The sequence below is a fragment of the Theropithecus gelada genome, chromosome 1 (genome assembly GCF_003255815.1).
Source record: "Theropithecus gelada isolate Dixy chromosome 1, Tgel_1.0, whole genome shotgun sequence".
In the NCBI taxonomy this organism is placed as follows: Eukaryota; Metazoa; Chordata; class Mammalia; order Primates; family Cercopithecidae; genus Theropithecus; species Theropithecus gelada.
In genome coordinates, this window is record NC_037668.1 from 13,602,412 (window position 1) to 13,615,215 (window position 12,804).

At 38.4% G+C, this 12,804-nt stretch overlaps 1 protein-coding gene across 21 annotated transcripts in view; it reads left to right on the plus strand.

Annotated features, from left to right (window-relative positions):
* Positions 1–12,804, plus strand: part of CHD1L (chromodomain helicase DNA binding protein 1 like) — a 55,024-nt gene that overhangs the window by 18,309 nt on the left and 23,911 nt on the right. For 7 of the 21 annotated variants that reach the window (XM_025375196.1, XM_025375313.1, XM_025375221.1 and 4 more), the window contains 6 exons: positions 992–1,073; positions 5,017–5,179; positions 6,538–6,693; positions 8,048–8,140; positions 9,416–9,512; positions 11,568–11,641. In XM_025375196.1, the coding sequence (XP_025230981.1) occupies positions 992–1,073; positions 5,017–5,179; positions 6,538–6,693; positions 8,048–8,140; positions 9,416–9,512; positions 11,568–11,641 (665 nt within the window). Of the gene's footprint in view, positions 1–991; positions 1,074–5,007; positions 5,180–6,537; positions 6,694–8,047; positions 8,141–9,415; positions 9,513–11,567; positions 11,642–12,804 lie in introns of all 21 variants that reach the window. The other 14 variants (XM_025375277.1, XM_025375321.1, XM_025375342.1 and 11 more) reach the window with 6 other exon arrangements.

The following is a 12,804-nucleotide window of genomic DNA, read 5'->3' on the forward strand; positions in this document are numbered from 1 at the left end:
AGGGGGATTCCAGAATGTTTATAAAATAAAAAGTAAGCATCCTATAATTTCCACTTTATTATCTTTTGCATGACTTTTACATTTGTAAAAGAGAATATATGATATTTGTATCTTTTTATTATTCTATAGGCCTTCTAAATTGCAACATAATCATATTTATTATTTAAAATGCCATGTAATATTTTACCATCTATTATTGGACATTTAGGTTATTTTTCCATTTTTTTGCTGTTTTAAATAATACAACTTGAAAAATTCCCACATAAATCTTCTGTATTTTGAATGTTTTAAAAATAGCTTCCCAGTAGTGTTTGTCAAAGTATTTACTTTTATGACTGAAACTTCTTGAGAAATTGCTGATGTGACCCACTATGCTATAAGATGTGCTCTGGCAGCAGCCACTAATGACTTCCATGTCAACAAATTCAGTGGATGTATCTTCCTAGACATCTCTGTGAGATTTGACTCTGTTCACCACTTCCCCATTTTAAAGTCACATTTCTTAAGTTCCTGCAGCACCACTGTCTCTTGATTTTTTTCTTCTGTGTTTGAACGTCAGCTCTGTCTTTATGACCTCCACCAAGTCACCTAACCTTTCTGAGCTTTAGTGTCTTTGTTAGTAAAATGAGCACAATTGTCTGCCTGCTATATTCTTTTGGACTAAATAACACATAAAGCCCTGAGGTCAGTGTCTGGCACAAAGTAATAGATCATAAATGTTTCCTTTTCCTTTCTGTCTCTGGCTTCTTCCTTTCTTCATAGGTCTTCCCCATTTTGTTAAAAAAAAATCCCTTAGTTTTACTGCCTTACCCAGATACTGTATTATGCACATGGTAGCCTCTCAGATAGGAAGGTAATTTGGTAGCATTTGTAATAGAAGAGGCTTACTGTTAGTCTTTTTAATAACAGGCACAGTTTTGTAGTAAGACTTTTGATTGTGAAATATGTGTTTAAATTACACAAAACTGAAAGCTTGGGTTTTCTCTCACAGATTCCCTTGGAGTGTTCTTGTTGTGGATGAAGCTCACAGGTTGAAAAACCAAAGCTCCCTGCTGCATAAGACCTTGTCAGAGGTAAACTTACAGTGTAGCCTTAGTTTTTATATAACCTCTTCTTTTAAAATAGACATTATATTTTAGAGTAATTTTAGATTCACAACAAAATTGAACAGAAACTACAGATGTTTCCCATGCATATGTCCCCACACATGTACAGCTCTCCCCTGTCCCCACACATGTACTGCTTCCCCCGTTATCAACATACCCCACCAGAGTGGCACAGTTGTTGCAACTGATGAACCTACATTGATACATCACTATCACCCAAACTCCATAGTTTACATTCGGGTTCACTCTTGGTGGTGTGCATTCTGTAGGTTTGGACAAATGTACAATACCATGATAGCTACTGTTACAGTATCATACAGAGTAGTTTCACTGCCCTAAAAATTCTCTGTGCTCCACATATTCATCTTTTCTTCGTAACTCCCTTAAAAAAATACTAGTTTAGGCCTATATAGAGTCAATTAAATTGAAACCTTTTTTCGAGTTTGATTTCCGCAGGGCTAAATAAACATTTTATGGAAGACAGAAGTAGTACTGAATATGGCCTAACTTCTTCTTTCTTTTATATAGGAGATAGGTTTACTAATATCTGGTGAATAAGAACCCTACCCCAGTAAAATGCATTTTATTTCAGAAATGTTTCAACTCTCTTTTGAACATCTTCAAAGGGACAATTTCTTTTAAAAAATCTTATGATTCTTCTCTGTGCAATAGTAGATATATCAAGACATGTACCCCTCCCCTCAATTCACCTGTTGAAAAAATTTGATAGTTCACCTGGGGTCATAAAGAGACCAATTACATGCTATTGAATATTACCTCCAGTTTCTTGTCTTTGTCCTACTTTTGAGCATGATACACTTGCTTTCATTCCTTTCTCTGGATCTCTTGCATCATTCTGGCAAAGTAGATGAGAAATATCATTGTAGCCTAGATTGGTCCTTTTTTCTGAGGAGTCAGTGCAATGTGAAATACCCTTCTTCTTACTGACTTGGTAAAGGTTTGTTCATTGATGAGACCTTATATGTTAATTTCTGTGATGATAATTGAAGTTTGTTCCTTGTCCTATAATAAACCAATTGATAAATTTAAAGGTCATTTGGAGGAAAGTCTTAGATACGAATTCTATATTTACTGGCCTAAAAGTTGCAGTTTTTAGAGTCTTAATGTAGATATGATCACTGTGTATTATTAGCCCAGTCTCAAAGGTTACTGTCCCCTGGTGGGGCCCCCTCTACCCCTGGTGTCCTTTGCCTTCTTTGTAGGGACTTTTAACAGTATCTCCTTCTGAGAGCTTGTCTTGGTCTGTTTTTCACAGAGTGGGTAATTCATATGAGCAGAAATTTACTTCTCACCGTTCTAGAGGCTGGGAAGTCCAAAATCAAGGTGCCAACATTTGGCAAGAACCTTCTTAACTGCATCCTCACGTGACAGAAGGTGAACGGGCAAGAGGGAGCAGAAGAGCAAGCTATCCAAATGCTGCATGACACTTTTTTTTTTTTTTTAAATTAAGGCCTGAATCTTATTCACGAGGGAAAAGCTCTCATGAACTAACCACCTCTTAAAGGCACTACCTCTTAATACTATCACATTGGCAACACCTGAATTTTGGAGGAAACACATTCAATCCATAGCAGTTGTCATATCCTGGCATCTAACCTTATAAAAGATGACTTCATAAACTACTGTGCCAGTTTACTAATTTACAATGGGAGGAGAGAAGCACGCATAGTAAAAGAACCTGGACATTGAGCGGGGAAGCTAAGCTCTGTTGCTGGCCCCAGAGCCTTTTCTTGTTATTCATAAGGAAACTAAGGCTCAGAGGGATTAAGTGAAGAAATGGTTCTGGGTCATCTAAGCATTCCTTTTTAGATGAGGCTTGGGTTGCAGATAACTAGTTGGTTGGAAAGAAAATACATTTATTTATTGGGCTGAGAGATGGGGAGGGGGATACTGCTGTTGGTTGTTTTTTTTTTTTCCCCCTAATATTGTTTTCAGTTTATAAAAGTTGGAAGCAACCTAAATATGAAATATAGGGAATTGGTTGTACAATTTATGCCACATTCACACAGTGCATTTGCAAAAGGTAAGGCTACCAAGAACAATTATGTAGAAGAATATTTAATAACATGGAAAATGTTTGCAAAGTATTTTATACACACAGAAAAAAGCTTACAAAATACTATTTACAAATAGAGATAGTCTCTTAATCTTTACCCGGTTATAATTTTGATCCCAAAATGGACCTAACTGAATCAAAATGTTAATTTGTGTCATAGGTTAAGTTACCTGTAATGACTAGCAGCCTTGGTTTCCTTTGTGACCTCACAGCCTTCATTTACTTCAGCTCTTTACTTGGTGAACACATATTGTAAGAATGTGAATTGATTTTTGGAAACATTTCTTTTGACAAGTTCCCATACTTGAAATACTACAAAAACATCACCTAACAAGCAGAACAAGCATGAATGTGTAGACATTGATTAGACATTTAAAAAGAAACAAAAAAGGGAGATGGCAAAAAAAAAATTGTTTACGTATGTTTTCATTGATTGTGTTATTCATTTATCATTTTTTATATTATAAAAGCAGTGTCTTCTATGACCCCCTCCAAATCAAAATATAGAAAGACAAGAAGAAAAGGAAAATATTCCAGTAATCCTACTCCCTACATTAACACTTTAATGGTGTATATGCTGCCATAATCTTTGCTGTGTGTATACACCCAAAAAGTAGTGTATATATGCATATAATATTTAAGAAGTCAAATGTATATTATTTTAAATATCAAAATACAGTACACTTGTGTATGTACATGTGTTTGTATATATGTGTATATATGTGCGTATATATACACATTTACATACTATGTTTTGACATTTAAAACAGGCTGGGTGTTATGGCTCACACCTGTAATCCCAGCACTTTGGGAGGCCGAGGCAGGAAGATCACTTGAGCCCAGAAGTTCAAGAGCAGTCTGGGCAACATAGTGAGACCTTGTCTCTACAAAAAAATTAAGAAATTAGCTGAGTGTGGTGGTAAGTGCCTGTTAGCTACAGCTACTGCAGAGACTGAAGTGGGAGGATCACTTGAACTGGGAGGAGGAGGTTACAGTGAGCCAAGATCATGCCACTGTACTCCAGCCTGGGTTATAGAGCAAGACCCTGTCTCAACAAAAGAAAAAAAATGATATATATACTCAAGATGTCAAGATGTGGCTTCCCCCTTTTGATGTATTATTTAATTCTACTGGTGTAAGTTCTCGTGAATGTCAGCTTAGAGAATATCTTTCGCTTGACCGAATATCTTTTCTTCTTTTTCCTAACCACCTACTTCATCTGTCTCTTATTCTTGATGTTCTTCTCTTGTTCAAAATTTAAGAACATTTTTTTTTTCCATTTGAGATTCTCTGTCGTCCAATGTCCAGAAACATCCAGAAATCTTGACATCTTGCATCTGACGCACCATTAAATTTTATAAAAGGACAGCCTCCTATTATAAATCTTACTTCTTGCTTTCAGTGGTGGGGCCTGATGCTGTAGTGTTGGGTTTTCAAACTGCATGAGCATGTGCATTGTGTCTCAGATACCTCAGTAGACTCCCCCACACAGGTAGTAACACATAGTTTGAATCCCCACATAAATTGAATAATAACAGCCATATTAAATCCTCATGCAGTACTTCAGAATTCACAAAGCGTTATTACCTCCTCATATAACAGTATTTTCTTCACAGGATTATTATCCCCTTCTTATAGTTGAAACTGAAGAGGTATTATTTCCTGCATCAAACAGCTAGTATGCAGCTTGAACCTGAGCCATCTGATTTCATGTCCCCTTGGTCATTCCATTGAATCATGCCTCTCTCTGTGTGGGTAAAGGTTGTGATGGGGTAACTCAGCCTTGCATTCCAGTGTTACGGAATTTTTATTTTATTTATTTGTGTATTTGAGTTCTCAGTGGTCTTCAGTCTCCTGTTGACCGGAACTCCCATCCAGAACAGCCTCCAAGAGCTCTACTCCCTCCTCAGTTTTGTGGAGCCTGATCTCTTTTCCAAGGAAGAGGTGGGAGATTTTGTTCAACGCTACCAGGATATTGAGAAAGAGTCTGAGTCAGGCAAGTTCCTTTCCAACAAATCATCCCCAAGAAGTCTTGGCACAGAAACCATTCTCATGCATAATGGTTATAGGTACAAAAGAAGGAGAATTGATGACCAGAGGGACACCTTCCAGGGAGACAGAGAGCTGCAGATATTAGGGAGACGTTAGATCACACATGTTGTTCCCAGTTGTCTGCTATTCATGACTCTCTTAATTGTTTGCTATGGGATTTTGCAGTAGAGCTTCTTTAGTTCATTTTTGGAAGAAATAGAAAGTGCCTGCTGATTTGTAGACTTTTTTTTCCCAACTTGTAATTTCTATAAAGACTTTGTTAACTTTATATGTCACTTCCTGAGGGAGAAGAGTATGTGGGTGCTATAGTCCCAAACTACTGTTCAGCATTCTACAGCGCTGGTATTTCTTTTAATGCTGCACCAAAACCAGAATTGTGGGATGGGAACCCTTCCTCATTCATACAGCCAAGAGTTGTAGTCTTCTGTTCTTGTATCTTTGCCCCTCTGTGTTGGAGGATTATCTGTATATCCCTGTGATACTATCCTGGGATGATTTTTCAAAACAGATGGGAGGTATGCCAACTAGTGAGTTTGTATGTACTAGGTAAGTGTGAATTTGAGGGGGCTTCTCACAGCAAAAATCCCCAGACCACAGACTGAAGATTACCTGGTGAACCTGCTCTGATTACTCCCATGTTTTGGGTTACTTGATAAAATATAAGACTTCTAGTCAAATGCATGACATACTTGTATTACATGGGACACACTTGTGTTAAAAAGTTGTTCATTATTTATTTGAAATTCAGATTTAACTGGGTACCTGTATTTCCATTTGCATATCTGGCAATCCTAAAGGTAGTGTAATTCTAATTTAGAATAATTTTTGAAATTCAAGACACCTGGGGAAAGAATAAGGGATTTTTAAGTCAACCAAATTTGAATGCTGGCCACATTCACATCCAGCTGTGTGACTTTGGATACGTTGCCTAATTTCTGAGCCTCACTTAGCTATAAAAATGGGGACAGTATTTCTCACTTGAAATTTCTAAGCTGTTTTGCTGATCAATGAGATTAAATGCAAAAATACTCTGGAAACAAAAGAGCTTTGTGCAAACGAGATAAGTAAGAATCAAGTTATTTTGAGTGTTCCTAGATCTTGGGCTAAGAACCAGTCCTGATTCCAGAAAAAAGAAGATCCTAATGAAGGAAGAAATACTATAAAAAATGACCATACTGGCCTAGAATGCAGAATAAGTGTGAAATGAGAAACAAAAATAAATCCCTTTAAGTTCTCTAGTAGTTCATTGCCTTGGTTCTACTTTTGTCCGACACTTCTTGTATTTTTTTTTTTCTTATGTAGCAAGTGAACTGCACAAACTCTTGCAGCCGTTTCTGCTGAGGCGAGTGAAAGCTGACGTAGCTACAGAGCTTCCCAAGAAGACAGAAGTAGTGATATACCATGGCATGTCAGCATTGCAGAAGAAATACTACAAGGCCATTTTGATGAAAGACCTAGGTAATCAGAGGGCACTTGTCAATTTAGAAACTAAATGAGGATGTGATTTCATGTAGTAAAATATTTTATAATCACACTCATTTGTATGATCCCAAGAATATGGGATGGAATTTTGTATTCTGAATAATTATGGTCAGCTACAGTGGGACGGTGGCGGAGCTTCTTAAATGTTAACTCAGCCTCGGTTGTTGCAGTTGTGAAATTTCCTTTTCTCCCCTCACTCAGTTTTTCTTAGTGCCTGTAATTAAGCAAACATTCCAGGTGTCCCAGTCATGCCTTTCATCCTCCTACCCTGTGAGATAGGGTAGTCTGCCTTCATTTTCAGTTTTGCTTTCCAAGGTTTCAGTTCTGCACTGAACTGCAGTCTGAAAATATTAAATGGAAGATTCCAAAAATAATTCATAAATTTTAAATCAAACTCTGTTGCTAGTAGCATGAGGAAATCTCATTCTGTTCCACCCAGGACACGAATCCTCCTTTTGTTCTGCGGATCCGTGCCATCAGCGTTAGTAGCCTGCTCTGTCATCAGTCTGATAGTCATGGTATCACAGTGCTTTTGTTCAGGTGACCTTTATTTTACTTACAAATGGCCCCAAAGCACATGAGTAGTGATGCCTGCATTTTGGATATGCTAAAGAAGCCATAAAGTGCTTCCTTTAAGCAAAAACGGTTAAAGTTCTCAATAAAAAAATGAAAAACAATTATATGCTGAGATTGCTAAGAACAACTCTTCTGTTTGTAACATTGTGAATAGTGGTATATTGTTACAATTGTTGTATTTGATTATGAGTCATTGTTAATCTTTTACTGTGCCAAATTAAACTTTTTCATAGGTATGTATGTATGGGGAAAAAACACAGAATACATACAGGGTTTGGTACTATCCGTGGTTTCTAATATCCACTGACAGCTTTGGAACATATTCTCCATGGATGAGGGGGAACTGCTGTATTTAAGAGAGTGCAAAACTTTTTTGTTGAATCAAACTCACTGGGAGGAATTGGAAGTGGCAAAGGAGAGATAGAAATGAAATAATTTCTCAATTTGCATTTTTTGTCCCTTGACACCACAACAACAGTTAAAGAACGTTTAGAATTTGCTAAAGAGTAACAGAGTACTCCTGAGTTCAATTTATAGTGGAGGGTCTTTCTTAAAACAAAATGGTTAAGAAAATTTTATGTGAACATGCTGTTAATTCTCCATACAATTCAGTGAAATTTGGGAGGTTAGTATAGGTTCAAGGGATATAATTGAAATGATTACGGTTATTTATAAAAACCCAGGGTTTTGGTTTTTTTTTTTTTGTTCAGTAGGCCATCTGTCTCTTTTCCCTCTCTCTCTTTTTAAATTTCAGATGCATTTGAAAATGAGACGGCAAAGAAAGTTAAACTACAGAACATCTTGTCCCAGCTTCGAAAGTGTGTGGATCACCCATATTTGTTTGATGGTGAGGCACTGCCTTTTCCCCCCACATTATTCTTTGGTAATGTTTCTGTGGCCAAATCATACCAAAATTCTTCAAAATAATTGCATATACTTTCTTTGTCTACTTTGTTTATTCTCAATTTCTCTGTATTGGTGTTAACTCGTATATTGTTCATGTTCAGATATCTTCAGTTGTCCCAGTAATATCCCTTCTGGGTATGTTTTTCTTTTTTTTGTTAAATCCATGATCCAGTCCTAGACCCTGCAGACCCTGCATTGCATTTGCCATGTCTCTTTTTTCTTCTATGGTCTGGAAACATTCTTCAGTGTTTTTTTCCCCCCCTTTTTTTCTTTCATGACATGAAGAGTCAAGACCAGTGGTTTTGTGGAATGCATGATAATCTAGGTTTTTAAAAATAATTTCTTCATGATTAGATTTCCCATTGTCTTGAACTGACTCAGTCAGCCTTTCCTCACCACTATTCCAGGTTCACTAATGATCTCCCTGTTGCCCAACCAATGGTTATTTGTCAGTTCACATTTCAGTTACCCTCTCAGAAGCCTTTGGCACAGTTGATCATTTCTTTCTTGAAGCACTTTCCTCCCTCAGCTTCTGGGATATACTTTATCTTTTCCATCTGCTCCTTCTCAGTCTCCTTTGTTGCTTCCACTTCATCATACAGACCTCTGTACATTTTCCCCTGAGCACTGCTTTAGCTGCATCCTAGGAATTTTGATGTGTGGTGTTTTTGTTTTTCTTCAGACTGGGGCTTTTTTGATTCCCTGATTGGTAGCCCTTGGAGCAGGCACTCCTGTGGCCGCTGAGACTCTAGATAGGATCAGTACAGAGGGCTTGCTGCAGTCATTTTAAGGGAATCTCTGCCAAGTAGTGCTATGAACTGTTTAAAGATTGTACAAAATCTCACGTAGGTGCGTATGAGAACTTTTTTAAGAGGAGGGGGTGTTGGAACACATAGGTTTTGAAAGAAGCCCTCCAGGTTATTCTGACTGCCATTTTGACTTATACAGTGAGTCTCAAGATTTCAGTTTTGGGTCTCCTTGACCTTTAGCATCTTCCTATGCCTCAGTTTCCTGAAGAGTGGTTTTATTCCTTAGATAGATGTTTATTAGGCTTGTTGGATGTGCCAGGCTCTGTAATTGGTGTTAAACAGGACTGAGATCATCATGCAAACAACTACTTACATGAGGAGCTTTTGGCTTTTCTTCCTGTAGCCTAGCTATTGGCTTCTGCCCTTACTGAGGGCACATTACTGGGAGTGGGTTCTTTCTTTTCTAGGTGTGGAGCCGGAGCCTTTTGAAGTTGGAGACCACCTGATTGAGGCCAGTGGGAAGCTTCACCTGCTGGATAAGCTACTAGCATTCCTGTATTCTGGGTAGGTTCACATTTGCTGCTCTGAGCTAATGACTGTTAAGACCTGACTATTGAGGAACTCACTGAGTTGTTCAGGCCAATTCCAGTTTTCTTTTTTTTTCTTAACGCTGAATCAGGTTCTGCCTTCTCTGTGACTACACTCCCACCCCATTCTATCGCACCCCACCTTACCCCTTCCACAATCATTCTTTCCTTTCCTGAATTCCTACAGCACTTTGATCCTAATCCAGCACTTGGCAATGTGCTGCCTTAATCTGCTGTCTGGTTAATTGGCGTATGTTTACCGTATCACTCCAACTATATATTGTTTGGCTCCACAAGGACAGAGACAACACTGAGCATTTCTTTTATAGTTGCCTGCTAGTAACTTGCATTGAATTGACACATAATGAAGGCTCAGTAAACATTCATTTTTGTTAACCTGTGGGGTTTGATTTAAACTCAAGAGGAACTTGAAGGACTTTCTCAGAGACATGAGTTGCTCATTAGAAGACCAGGTTTAGAGCCAGGTGCTGTGGCTCACACCTGTAATCCCAGCACTTTGGGAGGCCTAGGTGGGCGGATCATGAGGTCAAGAGATCGAGACCATCTTGGCCAACATAGTGAAACCCCATCTCTACTAAAAATATAAAAACTAGCTGAGCATGGTGGCTTGTGCCTGTAGTCCCAGCTACTTGGGAGGCTGAGGCAGGAGAATCGCTTAAACCCGGGAGGCGGAGGTTGTAGTGAGCCGAGATCACGCCACTGCACTCCAGCCTGGTGACAGAGTGAGACACCATCTCAAAAAAAAAAAAAAAAAAAAAAAGACCAGGTTTAGTTAGTGTTCAGCAGCCATGTCTTCAGCTGATGCCTAATCCTCCTAGTCACCAGAGTTCTGTCTTTCTAGAGGAGTCTAGGAAAAGCCCAGATTCCCATGGGTTTCAGAATTATCCCTTTGGGATGACTGTCTTAGGTATGGGCTGAACTAATTATAAAACTTTGGATTTGGCAAAATTGCTCAACTTTAGGAATGTGCAAGTTAAATAATTTAATGTCTTACTGTATTTAATTGGTTCTCATATATCTGCCATTTAAGTATGTTAGAGTTGGAGAAGGACCTATAAATGCCTTCTGGCCAGTTTTTTATTTCACAGACCCAAAAAGGTTATATGACTTGCCCAAGGTCACACAGCCAACAAATGGCAGAAATGAGATTAGAATTGAGGTTTTCAGGTTCAATGCTTTCTCTACCCATTTGGGGCTTGAATCTTGAAAGAGTTTCCCATAATTGTTCCTCTTACACTTGTTGCAAGCTCAGATTAAATAAGTTTTTATAATGAGAATGTTGTTTTGACAGTGCTGTGCTTCTTTGTTTATGCACATTTAAAATAACAGCAAGTAACAAGGGACTCTAAGCCTGACTTTGTTCTTGACTTACTCCATCATTTTGCCTCCTCCTTTCTTCTCTCCGTTCACTATATAAAAATTTTCTCAGGTATTATGAAAGATGAGACGTCACTTACCCCTTGCTTCTCTAAAGTAATGCTTCTCAGACTTTTCAACCCATATAGCTGTAGATGAGAAGATAGTAACGTTACACCCCCGACAGGGAAGGGTTGTAGATGACTAACCACAGCTTTCTTCAGAGTCTCCAGTTTTTCTTTCTTTTTTTTTTTTTTTGTGCGTTTGAATTTTGCATTTTACTCTTCACATATCTGTATTTATTTTGCTACTAAAGTGAAAGCTTATATTTCTTTCCACTGAGCAAAGTGACTTTCCAGAAAGAGGCACCTTGTTTATTCTAGGGCTTATATCCCCTGTTGCATTGACATGTCCCCTGGGAATAATCTCCACTCTAGTTTGAGGACGACTGCTCTGAGGGATACAGCTACCTGTGGAGGTGCACTCTCATAGAAAACATTTGGAGTTTCTGAGGCAGTCTATAAGTCATATGCCATTTATATTTCTACTTTGGTATTTATTTATAAACTTGTATTCTTTGGTAAATTTTGCCTGAGGGAAACTGACCTTAAATACCACTAGACTTGGCAGTATTTCCTTTTCTTTTTCTTGCCAGGGGCCATCGGGTTTTACTTTTCTCCCAAATGACCCAGATGTTGGATATTCTCCAAGACTATATGGATTACAGAGGTGACACCTTTTGGCCACTACATTACCTAAGGCTCTTTTAGACTTAATAGTCCAGATAGGTTCATGAAGAAGAATATGGGATATGAGAATATTACAAAGGAAAGCAGGGTGAGAACACTACTCAGAACCAAAAAATCAAAAGTAAGGCGAGAGGAGAGTGATGTGTGAAGGCAAGAATGGACAGCAGAGAAGAGGCACGTGGGCAGAAGTAAACACCCACTTTCCCGTCAGTCACGTGGTTTAAAATTATGGACTGTAGAGCAAATGTTGTGGAAATGTCGTGTTTTTGAAAATGTGTGATAAAGTTTTGGTGACTAGAGCTTTTAGTGTCTTGTAACATTCACCTCAACAGTTGGGCACTTATTCATGATCAGTGAAAAGGCGAAGATTGAAATTATAGAGATACCAGATAAGCCAGGGGAAAAGTAAGAGCAACTTTTTCTATATAGACAATAAAGAATGTTGGTTATTACCTGGGAAGTCTGTTTAATATGTAATAAGATTTGTGTGAGATGATGAGAAAAGCCTCTAATATGAGTTGATCTTGAGCCCAGTGTTGAATAAGTATCAGCTCCAGACCTTACAATTTAGAAAAGTAGTTCAGACCAGGTGTCTTGAGTTCCGCAGTATACCTGGTCCAGCGGACACTTGCAGAAATGCCGTTGGCACATGCCACTGGCTATTGAGGGGCCCCCAGATGCACAGACAGCCTGAGCTTGTAGCTCCCCTTCCACACATGGATGCACAGAGACAGGTGGTGAACTCTTAAAGCGTCTTTGAAAGGCAGATTGCTGGGCGGTTAGAAGGGCTCACTCACCTGCCTCCAAGCACTTGTCTTCTGTTTGCATAAGAATTACGTCTCAGCAAAATTGTAACTACCATAAGGATAGATGCTCAGGGTTGCTTGAGAATAGTCAAAACTGAGTATTAATTCCGTGAATGCCGACGACTTCAACTGCATGTACTTAAAAAATCCAGAGGAGTATGTTTTGGTGAGTTCTTTTGTAAAATGATAATTGTCCCTGTTAGTTTAAATTTTTCCCATGGGATTTGCTTAAAGTAGGGTCATGCCTGTATATGCAAAGGGACAAAATTGGCCTTTGGTTTTGGGCTTAATTTTTTATTCCCCAAAGACTACTTGAAAAGGGTTAAGATTTCTGTTT